The sequence below is a fragment of the Strix aluco genome, chromosome 19 (assembly GCF_031877795.1).
Source record: "Strix aluco isolate bStrAlu1 chromosome 19, bStrAlu1.hap1, whole genome shotgun sequence".
NCBI lineage: Eukaryota > Metazoa > Chordata > Aves > Strigiformes > Strigidae > Strix > Strix aluco.
This window is the reverse complement of record NC_133949.1, coordinates 7,093,637-7,111,437: the sequence shown is the minus strand read 5'-3', so window position 1 is coordinate 7,111,437 and position 17,801 is coordinate 7,093,637. Positions and strand designations below refer to the sequence as shown.

The 17,801-nt window shown below is 52.2% G+C and overlaps 1 protein-coding gene across 4 annotated transcripts in view; it reads left to right on the top strand.

Annotated features, from left to right (window-relative positions):
- Positions 1 to 17,801, top strand: part of GTF2IRD1 (GTF2I repeat domain containing 1) — a 67,764-nt gene that overhangs the window by 32,391 nt on the left and 17,572 nt on the right. For all 4 annotated transcript variants that reach the window (XM_074845614.1, XM_074845615.1, XM_074845613.1 and 1 more), the window contains exons 6-17: positions 609 to 919; positions 1,337 to 1,426; positions 2,366 to 2,449; positions 3,422 to 3,605; positions 4,867 to 4,892; positions 7,377 to 7,497; positions 11,793 to 11,830; positions 12,942 to 13,022; positions 14,797 to 14,886; positions 15,403 to 15,462; positions 15,910 to 15,975; positions 17,159 to 17,342. In XM_074845614.1, the coding sequence (XP_074701715.1) occupies positions 609 to 919; positions 1,337 to 1,426; positions 2,366 to 2,449; positions 3,422 to 3,605; positions 4,867 to 4,892; positions 7,377 to 7,497; positions 11,793 to 11,830; positions 12,942 to 13,022; positions 14,797 to 14,886; positions 15,403 to 15,462; positions 15,910 to 15,975; positions 17,159 to 17,342 (1,335 nt within the window). The remainder of the gene's footprint in view (positions 1 to 608; positions 920 to 1,336; positions 1,427 to 2,365; positions 2,450 to 3,421; positions 3,606 to 4,866; positions 4,893 to 7,376; positions 7,498 to 11,792; positions 11,831 to 12,941; positions 13,023 to 14,796; positions 14,887 to 15,402; positions 15,463 to 15,909; positions 15,976 to 17,158; positions 17,343 to 17,801) is intronic.

Below are 17,801 nucleotides of genomic sequence, written 5' to 3'. Positions count from 1 at the left end.
TTTCCTCTGCGTTTGCCTGACTGGCAGCACCTCGGATCTGTTCAGAGAAATGCTGAGCACTACCAAATACCTCCTCTGAAGGCTTGGCACTTCTGGAAAATCAGGCTGAGACAGCTAAAGTAGGACATGCAGAATTTGAGCCGTCTGTGAGCTCGCGGCCGCCTGTCTTGTGAAGCACATGGGCTTCAGTCTGAAGCTCATCCCTGGGCTGACTGAGGTCCCCCTTGAATGTGCCATGGGTCCTGGGAGCTGGGTCAGGCAACAGAGTCAAGTGGTTATGGTCACACAAATTGTTTTACTCCTTAAACGTGCTGGGCTATGGAGCTAGGCAGCTTTGTCCTAGCTAATAGAAATACTTTGAACTACTGTAAGACCAACCTGCTCCTCTTAATGAAGACTAAAACAGTCCAGGTGCCTGAAGAAGCCTGAAGAGGTTGGGTGATGGCTGTAATTTCTGAAACAAAGAGTCTGGCAGCCAGCAGTGCAGCGTGTCCCACCCTCCCAGGCACGGCTCTCCTTCCCCTTCCACATCCTTGCTTGTCCCTGCTTAGCAGTGCCAGGGGCCCAAAGGAACCTGTTTTTTCCTCCTCTTCCTTCCTTCCCCTCAGGCCAGCAGACGAGCCCAGCCGAGAGCCGAACCCCAGTGTTGAGTTGACTTGTACCTCCCTCGCCTCCAAGGGTGGCCGGGACTCTGGTGCCAACGGCCCCATGGCCAAACCCACCGGCCAGGACACCCCCTCCACTGTCACTGTCACCAACTTCTTATACGGCGTCTCCCTGCCGACCCAGATTGCCGTCGATGTAAAGCAAGAGGTGTCCTCCGGCCTGCCCGGGCCGAACGCGGCTGGCGAGGCGCTGCTGCCCAGGCCCGTGGGAGAGCTGAAGGTGCCTTCCTCACAGGAGTACAGCGACTGTTGTGGTAATAGCCTGGAGTTTGCTCTCAGACGAGGGCCTGGTGTGAAGCCCACTCCCCCAGTGCTGACAGGGGACAGGCCTGGGTGTTTTGGTGGTCCTCAGATGAAAAGCAGTGCAAAGTTTGGCCCGTATGGAGATGAGCGGACCCCCCTGCCATGTCGTGCTGCCCCAGCCCTTCCCTGGGTGCCGATGGGGCACACCTCCATTTTTGCCCTGAAACGGCGGGTGCTGCACCACGAGGCTGGAGGGGTAGCCAGGGGGATGGTGGGGGCTCGGTCTGGCCAGGACCCCACTGGATTGTCACAGGCCAGGGTGCGTGGAGGAGAGCCGGTGGGGGACAGCACCCAGGGGCTTGTTTGGGTGCCTGGAACACCGGTCAGGCTCTCATCAGCCCTTTCTCCTTGTCTCCCCTCTTGTCCAGGACAGAAATCATCGGTCTCTGGAGGTCCCCTGATCCAGAACGTGCACTCGTCCAAGCGCATCCTCTTCTCCATTGTCCACGACAAGACAGGTCTGTGTCCTGCTCCAGCTTTGGGGGTGGCTGGCAGCCCCCTCTTAGGGAAAGGTTTCCCCTTGGCCCCATCTCTCCCCAGCGGTCTCCCAGCCACCTCCATTCTCTGTGGGGACCCGACAGTGCTGGAGGTGCTGCAGCGGGGGATTTTTTCTCTTACTGCAATGTCTCAGCACTGCAGCAAAGACCTTCATCCCTGCTTGGGTCCATCCCCGCCATCTCCACACTGCTTGGTCCTCAAGCACTGCCAGCCAGCTGAGAAATCCCATCCCCACTTCGTGCACAGGGAACCAAGGCACGGCTTTGGGTGAGGCCGTTTGCCCAAGCTACAAACAGCAAATACCTGCCGAAAGCTTGGCATTATTTCAAAATAACTGAAACCCACTAACCCCGGCGTGATTCTGCATTGGTGCCCGGGGGGATCAGCAATGGGGAGGAGCCTCTGCCATTTCCCCACCTCCACCCCACCCAAGGGAAATGCAACCTAAAAATGCTGATGTGTTTACATCAAAACCCTTGCCTGGAAGCATTAAAAAGAAGAAAAAAATATGGGTGGGAAAGTTGGGAAAGAAAAAGAGATGAAAAAGCTCCTCTGTGAAATGACCGTGCCTTTCAAAGGTTCATTTCAGGTTGAGTTTGCTCTGTTCCGGAGGGTCTTTCATTTCAGGGTTGAGAAGTTTTATGGGGTCATTTCTTAGGAATCTGCTTTGCACATGCATGGCTGCAGAGGAGGTTGCTTGGGGCTGGGGCTGGGGCTGGGGCTGGGGAAGCCCAGACCTTATCTGCCAACCTGGCAAAATCTGCTCAGGAAGAGGAAAATCATTATTTTTAAAGCAGCAAAGTCTTGTTCCTGCTTCACAGTGCTTCGCGCGAGAAAAGTGCATCTGCTGTGTACGAACCATATGGAAGTTCCTTATTTCTTATATTTTGTTTTGATAGATAAGTGGGACAGTTTTATAAAAGAAACTGAAGATATCAACACCCTTAGGGAGTGCGTGCAAATTCTGTTTAACAGCAGATATGGTGAGTAGGAGTTAATATCCCATTATGCATCTGCAGCGCTTGTGGTTTGCATATCATTATATAGCAATCATTTTTGTTCCCTAACACAGCAGCAGAAGCCATATGCTAGAGCTCCCTTCTCTTCCTAACACATTTAGCCCAGCAGCTCCCAGTCTCTGGGTGTCTGCTGAAGGTTATGTCAATATTTCCATTTGGAGCCCCCCGCACCGTCGAGGAATTTATAACTGAGCTGTAAAACAGCCCCGGTTTGAAGCGTGGCACACCAGGTCAGAGCGCCCAGGCACTGCTGGCGCTTGCAGGAGAGGGGGAGCAGTGGCATGCGGCCGTTGTAAATTAATGTGGCAGGGGAAGAAAGGAGATTGTCCTTATTGCAGCTGCTTTTTTCCACCTCTATGGCTTATGAGCATCGTTGGCGCTTCCCTTGCCGTGGGCAGCGCTTTTGGGTTAGCTCCTGGGTGTTTGGGCAGCTGTAAGCTCAGGAGTTTGCTCAGGAATGGGCTGATGGGCTGGAGGTTGTCGCTTGTACCATCCTCATCAGGCTGTGTAATTCATGAGTTATAGATGGGCTATAAATACGTGCTGTGTAACTCGGGAGTTATATATGGGCTATAGATGAGCTCTGTAACTTATAAACTGTATATGTGCTATGAAACTCGTGAGTTATAGCTCAGCAACCTGCTGCGGTCACAGGGAGGTTGCGGATGGCATGTGGGCCAGCTCATTGGTTTGAGCACTGCTGGGCACGTTTGGGGGTTTTGGAGGACACCTTAGCTGTGCTTGCTGCTGCATTACCTCCCCATTGTCCCATCTCCCATGGGCAAGCTGCTTGCAGGGCTCACCTTCTGGAACAAGCAAAGGAGAAGAGGGAAGGAGGCGCTCACTCTGCTTGAGTTCAAGCCTTTACACCTTCATTTTACCATCTGTAAAAGGAAAAGCGTGTGTTTAAGTGAAAACCACGTGTTCACCTTTCAGCTGAAGCCTTGGGGTTAGACCACATGGTCCCCGTCCCGTACCGGAAGATTGCCTGCGACCCCGAGGCTGTGGAAATCATCGGCATCCCGGACAAAATACCCTTCAAAAGACCTTGCACCTACGGCGTCCCCAAACTCAAGCGGATACTGGAGGAGAGGCACAACATCCATTTTGTCATCAAAAGGTGGGTGGCGAGGAAGGCAAGGGCGAGTGCATGGCCTCGAGGGGGCCTGGGGATTTAAGCTGTGTTCCCTCCATGCTCACAACATTTGTTTTGACACCCAAAGCTCATTTTACCCTTTTTAATGGAAAATTGCTAAACAGCTTTTTTCCCCTCAAAGCTCTGTTTTCCATTGCTCTCTCCCTTTTTGCGAGGATGTTGCAGGGCTGGCCGTACCATGGTCACCCCCGAGCCCCACCACCCTGTTGTAAGTCCCTGCAGACATTGCCAGTGCCACCCTAAGCATTTCAGGTGGTAACGGGACCCTCCGATTGTGGCACGACTCTCTCCAGTGGCATTTGGCGGATGGGAGTGGTGCCTCCGGGTGGGCGGAGGAACGTCCATATTCACCACGCACAGGGATTCCCCTCCACCTTGTTTTGCAATGATCGCTTAAGGAAATCCTATATATATGATGATGAGGATGTATCACCTATGGGCAGGGTGTTGTGTCTTGGTGTCTGCGTTTGCACTGGAGTAGGAGGAGTGGACGCTTTCCCAGTTATCTCTGTGCTGTGCAAGCCCTCTTTGCTTCTCTGTCAGGAAAATCTGCTTTATAATATATTTATTTATTCAGTCCCTGCCTAAGCAGCACTTGTCTTGTTCTCCTGCTAGAGGTGTGAAACTACAGTGCAGAAAAACCCTGGCTAAGGCTCCCAAGGGGGCTAAAATCACCAACATCAACAGGACTCAAGCATCCTAAAAGGAATTAGCTTTCCAGATGTCAGCTGGTGGAGGAGTGACTTTGTCCCACATTGCTCAGGCTGTGCTGGGCTGGATTAGGCCCCGGGATGTGGCCCTGAACAGGCTTTGCTCCCATGAGTAAAGTTGCGGGTGGCACCAAAATATGATAATCAGGAGACAGGTGACATCTGATCAGTGGTCTACGTCATGAATAGAAGGTCCAGCAACAGCTACTCCAGTCCCACTGTCTCTTTTGATAAAGCCAGCCTACAGCAGCCTCATTTAATAAGTTAATTAAATTAAGAGAATGACTTGTAAGCAGATTTAAAGGTGCTTTAGTTAAAAAGCATATGCTGTTAGATTTCTTGGTTGCACAACAGGCTAAAAGGCTTTTTTTTTGCTTAAAAATTCATTCCCTCTTTTTAGAGAATGAATAAAATGACTATTTTGACATGGTTTAATGCTGTTCATTAATAAAACCTAAACTTCAGTCATTAGAAGCACCTATTTCTAATCCCTTTTTTTTTTCCTTTCCTCCTAGGATGTTTGACGAGAGAATTTTCACAGGTATGTTCTCCATGTCCTTTAATTTATTGCCCACAAAATTGAAAGATTATCCAGAGAAGCAGAGTTGAAATAATGTCACCTGTAAGCAGCAGAAGTGCAGGACACGTGCAATTATGCCCAGTGAGGAGAAGCCTTGTCTGTGCCCTACACCCAGGCGTGCCGAGGTTGCCTTCGCCCCTTCAATAGTGTTTTGAAGGTTTAAGCAAGAAATCCCTGATGCGTGAGGCTGGGCTGGCTCCCTGCGCTGGGCTGAGCTGCGGCTTACAGGCAGCACACGGCATGTTTCTGTGCTTTCAGGAGGAAAAAAAATCACTGCTGGGTTCCTCACTGGTAAATTATTCTCTTTTTTTTTGACTGGGAAGCGCTAGCATCATCCAGCCACTGACTGTTTTTAAAGCAACAAAAATCCATTTTTTCAGTGACAGGAGGAGTTTTCTTTGGCTTTTTTTGCTCCATGTTTTTACTCCATTTACCTTGAGATGGAGAAGCCAGACTAAGTGCTTCTTGGCAAATAAAAGGAGACAGGTACTGTCCAACCCAACCCTCACTCCAGCAGCTGCCCCCATTCCACTGCCCTGATATCCACCTGAAATATGGCACTGCACCCGAATTTATCACCACCCAGCCCCGCTCCCGGATCACCTGGGCTTGGCTCGCAAGTAAAGACGTGTTTTGGGGTTGTTGTTGTTTTTTTTCCCCAAGCTGCCAACCCCCCACGCTGGCTTTCCAGACACCAGCTTCTCCTCAGATATCCACCAGCCAAATTAACTCCCGTGGCCCCGTGACAGCTCCAGCCCCAAGGGTTCTCCCTGGGGATGACGATGCCAGAGCCACCCAAAGGGACCTCCAGCAGAGCCTGGAGGGGGTCCCACCTCCGTGGGGAGGTTTTCTTTGTCTCCAGCCCCATTAATTACTTTTTTTCTCAAGAAAAATATTTTTTAAGCTCTAACCCACCCCCAAGGGATGGAGCACTGAACTGTGTCTTGGGATGCTTGGATTTTCCTTGCAAATCCATCATGGTTGCACAGTATCTGGGGGGAGGCATCGCATGTTGTCTGTACATCAGCTCAAGAGCTGCTGATGGAAGGCCCTGTGCTACGAGCCCGGGGGTTACATGGCAGGGAGGTACAAGTGGAAATTAGGAGATGAGGAAGCAAACCGATCAGGGCTGGGGCGGATGGCCGTTCCCCCTCCCCTGCCTGGTCCCTGCAGGGCTACCAGAAGCAAAACGCATTAAACCTGGCTTTTTGTGATTCGCGTCAGCACATCTGACTGTGCAAAAAAAAAGCATCTGCTGAGTCAGGAGGTGCCATTTTTGCAAAGACACTATTTTCCGAGTGGAGCTGTATTTTAAATTGCCGACTGCAAAGTATCCCAAAGCTTCCCCATACAGTTTTGCTCACCCTTTAATTAAAATACCCACCACTGGTAGGAAACCTATTTTTGCTACTCCCCTGGGTAGCAGCTTCAGGCAGGCTTCACTGCTGCAAGAGCAAGATTTGGTCCATAGAAAGCACAAATTAAAAGGAGTCTTTTGGACTGTTGGTAGATAAATAGTATCTTTAAGGCTCTATATTGCTTCTGGTCCCATTGCCAGAGCCCTGCCCTTCCTTGCAGGCTGGAGCCGAAAGGAAAAAGGCTTCATGTTCCCACGGATGGGATGTGTTTTGGAAGGGTGGGGATGTCGTGATGGCACTTTGAGACCAGTGAAGGGCCTTTGGCAGCAGCTATTTAACAAGACACCTACGTGATTTCTGCAGCCTCGTGGTGTAATTTCATTCCCTCCTTCCCCCAGCCCTAATCCTTCAGCTCTTTGCTCACCTTCCCTGCCTGACTTTCATTTCCTACCATGCCTTCAGATCACTCTTTTCATCTCCAAGGTCATTGCTGAGGCTTCCTTTCAGCTCCTTTTGGGTTGCTGAGGAACAGAAGGGAGAGAGGAAGTTTTTCATGGTGACAGGATGCTTTTGTCCCCCTCTGCATTGCTGTGGCAGAGATTTCTCCTGCTGCATGCAGGGCTCGGAGCTGCAGGACAGGGCTCCCTGTGGCACTGCTGCTCTGGGCTTTGCCGTGCTGCCGTCCCCTCCCTTGGGACAGGGCTCTCCCCGCGCTGGGGCTTGCTCCTGCAGCACTGGTCCATGCCTGGGTTTCTGACCCCAGTCCCTACCTCTTGGCACCCTGTCCTGGCAGCCAGCCCCTTCCAGAGATGCTCCATTCCTAGCAGGGCTTCCCAGCACACACTTAGTTACGCAGAGGTTTAAGTAAAAGTTTTGCTATTATTTTAATGTGCAAACCTGATTAAATCTGGATGCTTCTCTTTGCAAGCAGGTGACACTTGGTAACCTGTCCTCCACCCCCATCCACGTCAGCTCTGAGACTGGAGGGGGGAAAAATGGAGGTGGAAAAGCTGCATCATTGGCATCCCTGGTTGCTAATTCTGGTTTTGCTTTTCCTTCCAAACCCACCGTGCGCACCCGGCACCAGGAAGCAAATTTACCAAAGATCCAACCAAGCTGGAGCCCTCCAGCCCCCCCGGGGAGATCTCCCCCGAGCCACACCGCGGGGCCGTACTGGACCTGGTGGGGACCTCTCAGGCCAACAGCAGGTAAGTGGCACTCCTGTTCCCTGGCCACCACAAAGTGACATCCCTCAGAGAGTTATTTTGGGGGTGTTAACATGCCCATCAGGTTATTGCTGTGCTGCTGTAAGGGCATTGCTTTCCTGCCTCCTTAAAAACCCACTGCGATGGTCCAACTAGCCAGCACAGGAGGAGACTGAGCACCCTCATCCTTTTGTTAGCCAAAATAGCAAAGTTTGGAATCATTGATTTTGTAGAAAACTGATGAGATTGGGGCTGTGCCTGGGCAGGCTGGGATTATCTGCAGGATCTCCGGTGTTAAAGCATGGCCTAAGGATTCACTGTCAGCTGGCACTGTAACACAACATCCTGCTAATTAAGCATTACTTGTTTATAAAGCTCACAGGGAGACTAATAGCGGATTAACAGATGTTTTAATAAAGGTGGGGTTATAGAGTTCATCAGGGCAAGAGGCTTTTTATGAGAGTACCTGTTGCTGGTACAAACATGCCACGAGCTAGACTGCTCTGTAACACGCTGGCACGGCCTATGGAGTGTATGGCACTGCTTTCCAACCCATGCTGGGAGATCCAGAAGGTGTTTTCCTCTGTGTAGCCCCAGTTTCCTTCATTTTTGCTTCAGCTGGTCAGAAGCAAGGTAGTATTTAACCCCAACATTTATCTTTAAAATCACTTTAAATGAGAGAAGCAGGGCAGCAGTTCATAGCGGTGTAACTGGTGCTCACGGGCGAGGCTGTGCTGCAGGGAAAGGAGCCCTTTCCCAGCTTTGCCCCGCACAGGCAGCTCAGTCACGGGTGGGTTTACAAGCAGCAAAATGAACTTTGCTGGGATGTCTGTCTGCACACCCGTGCTGGAGGCCGCCGGCTGCAGGGAGGCTCAGGAGCAGGGCTGTAGGGGTGAGTGCTCCTCAGCCTCTCCAGCACAGAGTCTCGCTGCCCCGTGCTGACACCTTGGTATGGGTCGGTGGCTTCTGCAGGCTGGGTGGGGAGATGGGGTAACTCGCCCCTGTCTCCTCCATGGCGTGTGTCGGGTTCCCCTCCCTCCTCGGCTCTTCGTTGACGTGACCCTGTGACAGGTTGGAGTCTTCCTCTGGTTCTCCCCAGTGCTGTTTCAGGTTTGGCCCCTTGCCACATGCCCTTAAAGCCGTGCTTGCCCTGAGTGGGTGAACCTGCCAGGTCAGCAGCGTTAGAGTGAGCAAGCCTGGTGGTGCACCAAGCACTGAAATCTTGCAGCTTTGGAGGACAGAGACCTCTTGAGCTGCCCAGTCCATGGAGCTGGCATTCATCACCCATCCCTCCGCGCACCTCCAGCTTCAAAGGAGGGTTTGGGGGTGTTTTTACCTCACGGGGTTGGGGTGGCTCTTTCATAACCCTGCTGTCCCACTACTGTGGGACACCACTGTGCCTCCTCCCAGGCTTCGTTTTGCTAAATAGAACAAGCCAAATTCTTCTTGTCCTCTCATCTGCCAGGGACAGGGTGCCAGAAGCACCCATGGGTGTCACTCGTGCCCCATGCTACGCCATGGTGACATTTCCTGCACTTTGCAGAGGCTGGCCCCGCTTCCTTGAACCGTTGGCTGCAAGTGCAATACGAGCCGTGCCACGCTGGAGCTCTGATGCAAGGCAGAGGCAACCACGGGCACGGGAAGGGGGTTAAGATGAGCGGGTTGTCGGGTTGGCCTGCCTGGACCAGGTCTCTGTGGGTGATGTTGGTTTGCTCTGTGCATTGATACTGTACATGGGTTGAAATGGTCGGTGCTCAGCATGCAGGTGTCACCCCCAAAGGACAGCACCCCCAAACGCTGTGCTGGTGAAGCAGAGCCCTGGCAGCATGGCCACTCGCCCGCTCTGCTGGAGGGAGGCTGGCAGCAGCTACCTTTGGGTGTCCATGCCGGAGCAGGGCTGGCTGAGTCGCTCTGGAACCTTTCAGCAGCAGCAAACTCAGTGCACTGGGTGAGTCAGCCTTTCCAGCCATTTAAAATGGGTTGAAGGAATTGCACCCCACAAGTGCCTGTTTCTCTTCCCGATGATGAAGGGACTCTGGATGAGAGCCTCGGCCGGAGACATCTGCGACGGGAACTCAGCTGGGCTGGGTCCCGGCCTGAGGTGCTTCACTGGTGTTATGGGGAACTAAACTCAAACCTCCAGGATCCTCAGCTAGGGCTTAGCTACAAAACCATTCTTCAGGCATTTTTTGCTCTCTGCACCTTGCTGAATCGCTCTGTGTCTGGAGGCATTTAGTCTCAGGGGGCAGCAGAGCATCCGCTGCGCGCTGGATGCCAGCGGAAACAGTGATGCTTCAAATACCGCTGGCCTCCGAGCACACTGCGGGGCTGAAACCTGGCCTGAGGCTTCTCGTTTTCCCGTTGATTTGTTAACATTTGCAATTAGGACACTTTTCATTTTTGCAACAGAAGATCCCGCTGTGCAGTTAAATTGGTGTGACTGGAAACAAGAAGGTGGTAGGGTGGGATGTTAGGGATGCTGAGCTGGTTTCTGCAAAGCAGTAGGTAGATAACCAGCCACCACATGTCTGTGGGAGTGTGCCGGTGGGCTGGGAGCTGAGGTTTGCCACTGCAGAACTCCGAGGGTGGTCAGAGGCTCGTGGTCCCCATACAGCCCTCCCTGATGCTGCACCGTCCCCATCTCACCTGCTGCACTCCAGCTGTGGGCCAGGTAGGGGTTGCACAGAGTAGTAAAACCCCTTTAGAAGACCCTATGGGGGGAAAACAGTTTTTTTAGGGGTGGTTTGTACCCAGCCAGATTCGGATCACCCTCCCCGTGGTGGTGCTGTGATGTGGACTGCGCTGGGCTGGGCTGACCACCTTCCACCGGTGTAAATCTGGCACAACCTGAAGATCATGCTGGGTTCCCTTTCAGATTTATCCTCGCTGTGTGTATATGCGCCTTGTTCCTGATCTACGCTGTGTGTGTGCAAATTGAATTGGGCCACAGACCCTGAGGTTTGTGTTCACCTCTGGTTACAAAGGGAATCGTGAATCGCAGTGGTGGTGCACAGCTTGCTTTGCCTGTCGCAGGGGTGAACTGAAATCTCCCCAAATCTCCCAATGCATTGATAACACCTGTCTGCAGGAAAATATAGGTGGATATTCAAATCCCACTTTGTTCTTCCTGCAAATGAGGAACCTCTGTTCCCTAGATGGAGCAGAGCATTTCCATAGCAGTGGTCCACCCAGGTCAGAGTCCAGTTCCAGGGAAAGGGCAATGCCAGATATCCCAGGGAGAAGGGCCAGACACTGCAAGGGGTAATACACTCCCTGGGGAGACCCTTCTCCCAAATTTCCCTAGTGAAAGATTGACTTTGACCTGAAGTGGGAGAGTTTAAAACCCTTCCCGAGGCTCCTAGGTAATATATATAGTACTTTCTAGACCAGAGATCCTTTTTACCCATACCACATTTAGGAAGAACATTTCAAGAGCACTTTCTGGCTTCCTTCGTGTTGTCCCTAGTTTGTTCTGCTGACGCTGCTGAGTGGATTTGGACGAGCACGAAGTGCTTTTGGACACCCCCCCTGAGCCAGCGGGGATGTGGTGCTGGCTCAGAAGGGTTTTCCTTCCCCCTGAAGGATCAGCGTCATGGAGGACTGTGTTTTCCAGTGCCATTCCTTGGGTGCCTTACTGCCAAAGAGCCGTAGTTGTTCTTGTTTAAGAAAGAGAGAAACAGCAAACACATTCTGAGAAAGCAACGTAATCTCATTTGGATGCTGAACACCTTGTGTAAATTCCTGAGCATGCAAAGTTAACTGTAGACGCAAGTTTGGGATAGCGCCCAGTTTTCAAGGGAGAAAAGCTTTGAGCAGAATAAATATTTACCAAATCAATTGACTTTTTTCCTTTCTGCCTATTTGCTTTAGCTCCATGAGTAACCACATTGTAATGATGCTTTATGCACTGCTCTCTGCCGCGAAGGGATGGAGTGAACCAGGTTTCAGGCTTAAAACCCCTCTTGCTTTCAGGAGCTCTCTGCTGCGGTTACATCCATTGGTGTCTAGAGGCAGGGCTGCGATCAGTGGTGGTGCAGGACCAGGGAGGGTCTGGCAGCAGGGCTTATTTTCAGAGAAACCCGCAGACCATGGCTTTCCCTTGCAGCCACGGATGCTGTGCCACCGCTGGGACCATGAGTGCAGTGTCCCAGGGACCCCTCCGCAGCCCTTGCCTGGCATCACAGGGGGCTGCAGTGTTTCTCTCTCCGACCAGGATCAACCCTACGCACACCGCTGGGTTTTAAGCTCTCTCTGTGATTGCTCCGTGACCAGCTCTCTTGTCTGCCTTTCCCTTCCAGGTCTGAGAAGTGTAGTGTTTCTGAAAGCTGTGAACCAGGTAAGGAATAATTCATTTTCTCTTGCAAAATAGTGATACGGTGTGGGGGGGGGGCACTAGAGACAGCTGTCTGCAAAGTAACTTGGATGTGTGGCACCAGTTACCTGGTTCTCTAAGGACTTTATCCCTGTTTGATAAATGTAGAGATGAAGGGTCTTATCCTGTGACCCTCCAGCTGGCTCCCAAAAGTGTGTAAATTGAAATAATGAGACTTAATCATATGCTTAAATGCAAAGCTAAGGGAAGTCTTTAGTCTCTGAGTTCCCTTCTTCCTGAAAGCCACCACGATCGGGTCACTGAGAAGTCAGTGGTGTCGGTGTTCTGAGCACCACAAATGAGAAGGAAATTATTTTCCCCAGGTTTTAGGGGCTTGGATCCATTGAAACATCACACCAAGCCTCGCTGTCCTGCCCACCCAAGCTGCAAGCTGTGTCTCAGCCCCTTGCAGTGAATCAGTTCCATCCTAAGTGAGGAAATTTTATCTGGAGACGAGGCAGCTGGGCTGAGCACCGCGTGCAGCATCCTCCTGGGGCAGCATCCTCCTGGGGTAGCATCCTCCTGCAGCAGCATCCTCCCAGGGCAGCCTTTGCGGGCCAGCCGGTCCAGCGCAGGCTCCCATCTGTTGAGGTTCAAACCACGCTGAATTTTGCTGGGGTTCAGCTGGTCGTGTTCTGGTGTGATGCGGCTGCAGCCAGCCCTCCCAGAGCACGGGTCTGCAGGGGGCATGTCCCAGGCATGAGTTTGGGAGCATTAAAAATGCCAGGAGTGCCCGCTGGAGACAGTGCCTCCTGCATCCCCACCAACACTTGTTGGCAACCCGGTTTGTTTTAAGTGAAGAAACCCAGAAAACGAGCGCGTTAATGAGGGCTGGTGGCCAGTTTGAGGGCACCAGCAGCTGCGAGCTGAGCTGTTTGCAGTGGTTTGCCCTTCGGGTACCTCCGTGCCATGGGCTTGATGCCACTGGGCCACTTGGCCAAAGCCTCGTTGCTGCGGGATGCTCAGCTGGCACTGAAGTCGTGGCTGGCCGTGGTTGCCCTGCCTGCGTCGCTGGGCAGACGCAGCATTGCTGGTTCCTGTTGGCGATTTGTCTTTTTTGCTGCCTTTACCGTAGGTACCTCAGGAGAGCTGGGTGGGATCAGGCAGATCAAAATTGAGCCGGACGAGCTGGACATCATCCAGATCACCATGCCAGGTAGGCACTGGGGTACCAGCTGCATGCAGTCACCTCTGCACAGGCAGGGCTCCTGCATCATGTCTTGGCATTTTGCTTTGAGAAGAGGTGTTTGCAGGGTATCTCCCAGCACGGAAGGTCCCCCCATGCCCATGCACTGGTCTGTCTTCCCTGAAAATTGTTTTAAGGGGTATGTCAAGAATGAGTTGGTTTCCTGGGGGCAGTGGAGGGTGTTTTAGGGCTCTTCCCTCTTTCTATCTCCCCTTTGTTGCTTTTCTATCTTGCCTTTCCCCTGGAGAAAGCAATCCTGGTTTGCTGCTTTCCCTCATGTGCTTTCCCTCATGGAGGATCCCAGGTATTGATCATGGGATGCTTTTGATGAGGTCCTTAACTTAGAAAAACAGTCTGGTTATGAAGCGTTCATAAGAACAAATGTAATATTAAGCACATGCTGAAAACGGTTGGAATTCATGGCACTGATGCATTTCCCCACATTTCTGCCTGGAGAGGTCAGTGGCGGTGGGTGATGATGGAGATGAGTGGTTGGGTGCTTGAGGGGCAGCTGAGAGAGTCATTTTCCACTTACCTAACCTGGGCAGTGCAGCACATGGTAGGATGATCCTCGGAGTTTAATGAGTGGATAGTTAGCACTTTGCATTTTCAGTGTGCTTTACAAACATTAATTAATAATCTCACCAGAATGAGGGCAGCAACAGGACTCCCAATGTGCCCGAGGGCGAGCGATGCTGGGGACAGCAGTGACACCCGGCCCCGCTGCACCGGTGTGATCTCTGTTGCACCCAAATTGTAGCAGTCCCCTTAATATGGTGATATTTGGGGAATCACTCCAGAATTATCGTAGAATGGACTTAATGTACAGATAATATAGGAGAAGGAGAAGGAACAAGGTATAGTAGTAGATCAAACATTTTAATTTTCAACTTGGCAGCTAATGGAAGAGAAGAAAGCTAATATGTGGCGAGCTGGTGGTGCATGTGAGGAGGAGGAGGAGGAGGTGTTATCACTTCTCCGGTGTCGGGTAGATCACACTTCAAGTCCAGAGCCCACCTTCTCTTACCTTATTTGAAAATCTAGTTCAATCAGAGGTAGTAAAGCTGAGGGCAGGAAGGAGGATTAGTACAAAAGAGGTGCTCACCTACAGGGAGAAATTGATGAAATTTGGATTATTTATCCTGTGAGGTGATGATTAAGAAGGGACCTGATTGAAGTATTTAAACTAGCTGAAGGTTTATTTAAAGCTAAATTTGGATAGCTCTTTGAGGGTGTTGGAGAGCCCAGCATTAGGGGAGACAGGTTAAACTGAAGAGGGCATACAGATTATGTAAGGGAAACCCAAGAAGGTGTGATTTTGTGGAGGAAGGCAGCATTAGAGGAATGGTTTTCCCACGGTGGAGTAGCTAAGTCAAGCGGCATTAAGTTTTTAAGCCAAAATTGAGTGTCTAGATGGAATTAAACCAAGTAAATAATTTTGAACTATTTTTGCTCTTCACCTTCTGTGGAGGTTAGGAAGAAACGTTTGCTCCTTTTGCTCGGACCGAGAGGTCAGGTGTGTTTCAGGGGTGAGCTCCAGGGTGGGGGCCCAGGGAGGAAGAGGGCAGATGCATCCTCCGGAGCAGCTCCTGGTGTGCGGGGCTGTGGTGTGTGGGGCTCCTGGGAGCTGGGGGGGGCCCCTTCGCTCAGCCCTTGCTGGTGAGCCAACACCCTCTGAACCCTCTTTTGGGGACAGTGCTCCCCAGCATCAAAATAAAAGCTACCCGTGGGGTTTTGTCTGCAGACCGATCGCCTGATACGGATGAGATGCATGACCCGGTGCCCACGCACATGGCCTCGGAGGAGTCAAACTACATCCTAGAAACAGTAGCAGGTACCAGAAATGAAGTATCAGGAGACTGCGTGGGGGCACAGGAGTTCGTGTGTGTGTCAGAAATAAGTAAATACCATTTATGAGCCCAAGTGATGGAGTCAGGACGCATTTCCAGAGTCATGGCCTCAATCAGGTCTGCTGGGAGCCCCGATAGACAAACTGGTGGCTTTTCCAGCACTGCTGCTCCTTCCCAGCCCCTCTCCAGCTGTGCTGCAAACCCTGGCTCCTTTGCCTGGCTCACAACTGGGATTTACCTGAGGGGTTTGTGCTGGCAGCTTGTGCCGAGTGCTGGGTCCCACCTCTCCCGGGACGCCCACGCCACAGGGCAGGCAGACCTCTTGGATGTAGGCAATGGGTTTATTCCGCTTATGCAGCTCCTGGCATGATGCTGCCAGCCCTGAGCTTAGCGAGGGGAGGGAGCAGTTGGGTGGCTGCAGGAGACCCAGAGAACTCCTGCTCATGTCTGGTCTGGTTTTGCTGGTGCTGGCCACCGCTAACCCTCCTCTTTGTTGGCAGGGACAGAGAAGGGGCCCAGTGAGGAGACACGACATGAAGAAAAGCAGATGGAGGGATCAGGTGAGTGTACGGTGAACTCCGAGCATTGCCCATCATTGCAAGTTTTCGGAAAGATGGGTGAACACAGGTGTATTTTGGGTTGGGTTTCGTGGGCTTCCTACATTATCAGCAAAGCATTCAGCCTCCAAAAAGCTCAGCACAGAAGTGCACTGCCATGTTCCTGGGCACTGTCCTCCCATCTCTTGCCCAGATTTACTTTTTTCCCCCTATTTTTTTTCCTCCTTGCTGCTAGCACAGCTCTGTGCCAGCTTCATCGCTGCTCTTCCTCGCTTGGGGATGAGCTTGGAGGCAGTTGCCAGAGGACTGGCACCGATCTGGGAGGCGTGAAGAGCGCGCGGCCGGCTCTGCTGGCGGTCAGGGGCTGCTCACCCACAGTGTGTGTTGCTTGCCCCAGAGGCAGCTGGTTTCTCAGAGCATTTCTCTCTTTTTTTTTTTTCTTTTTTGCAGATGGTATAGGGGACGTTTTAAGTCATTTGAGGAAACAAGTTGAAATTTTGTTCAACACGAGATACGGTAAGATGGTCATTAACACATGTTCATCATGCCGAGTACCAGCCTCTGCCGCGGGGAGCTCCTAATTGCTCAGAAATGTCACCTACCATTTCCAAACCAGCAGCTGAGTAAAGGTGCAATCTAATTTGTTCATTTGCTGTCTGCTGGGCTTACAAATGCATTTGAAGTCTCCCCAGGCCTTGTTACTGCAGCTCTTCCCCTTGGTTTCCTCGATGCTGTTGCACTGACTGCAGCCCAGGAATTGCCACCGTGACCTTCCGCCTTCCTCCTGTGGAGAGGGGGTTTTCCACCCGAGGTGGTCATGGCGTAGCTTAGGAAGGCTGGTGGGACCCTGGTGCCAGGGGCTGGCACTCGGCATGCTCTGCTCACCCCTTTTTAGAAAGATTATTTAACCCAGAAAAAATACAAGTGAGGACACTCATGCATTTTGAGAGCTGGCAGAAAGTTTTTGCCACTGACAGGACAAGAAGATGTAGCTCTGCCTGGTGTTCCCCCAAATCTGGGGGCAGAGCTGAGCTGCGGCCCCTGGGCTGGGAGAGCCCACCATGACCAGGGAAGGGAGAAGGGCCGGGATGCTCTCGGGCAGGGTTGGGTGCTGGGATGCAGCTGGAATGGCCATCGGAGCGATGGCCCTTGATGCACCCTATGCTTTAGTAACAGAATGGGAGTCCTTGCCCACGCTCATGGGATTTTGTCCTGCTTTTTTTACCTCTGGCCAAAGAGTGCTGCTTGTCACTGGCTGTTCGGTTGCTTTTTGGTGATATTTAGCAGAGCAAGGGGAGCCCTCGCCGCGCCGGGCTCCACAGGCTGGCAGGGCTCCCCCGGGCACATTCCCTGTCCCCTCATCTAGCAGAGGGACGTCCATGGAGGTCTGGGTGTGGGGTCCCATTGCCGTGTGGCGAGATGCTTGCAACCTTTATAGGAAGCCCCTTTGACTCGTGCCACCGAAAGGCAGGCTGTGTTAACGCAGCAAATGCAGCAGCCAGCTCCGGGTGGTGGTCTGGCTCTATCCCTCATCTCACGTCCACCAGAGTCAGGGACATCCCCACCAGACACAGAGTGACAACAAACTCTCCAAAAACCTCTTCAACCCCCCTCCCCACCCCCGCCAACATATCATGTCGTTTCTGCTTTGACCCAACGTGGAGGTCCAGCAAACTAATGAGATTTCATCCCCACACAGCGAAAGCCATAGGAATATCAGAGCCGGTCAAAGTTCCCTACTCCAAGTTCCTGATGTATCCTGAGGACCTGTTTGTTGTGGGTTTGCCAGAGGGCATCCTGCTGCGGCGCCCCAACTGCTTCGGCATTGCCAAGCTGAAGAAGATCCTGCAAGCGAGCAACAACATCCAGTTTGTCATTAAAAGGTAAGGCAGGTGGAGCAGCCATCTCTTACGGTGATGTTCCTGCTCAGAGCTCTGGCTGCTGTGCCATGTCCTGGGGAACAGCCATCACTTGGTCACCCTCAGTAAATTTGCTTGATGAGAAGCAACAAAAGGTTGTTGCCTTGTTGGAGCTATCCCTGAGAGGCAGCAGTGTGGTTGTTATCTCTCCCTCAATGTCTTTTGGGGTTTTAACCCACTTTTGCAAAGGTTTGGCCACATCAGCAGTGAGCACCCAAGGATGGGTGAAGGAGCCAGAGCCTTTAACCTTCAGGGTGCCCAGGCATGGGGCGAGGAGAAGGGCTGGGAGCCCTGGAGGGTTTTCCTATGGGAAGTGGCTCTGGCTGAGGTCCATATGTGCACATCTGTGCCCCAGCGGGATGCTGTGGCATCAGGGAAGATGCCATCCTTGCGCTGGGGAACAGGGGGTGTCACAGGAGCTGG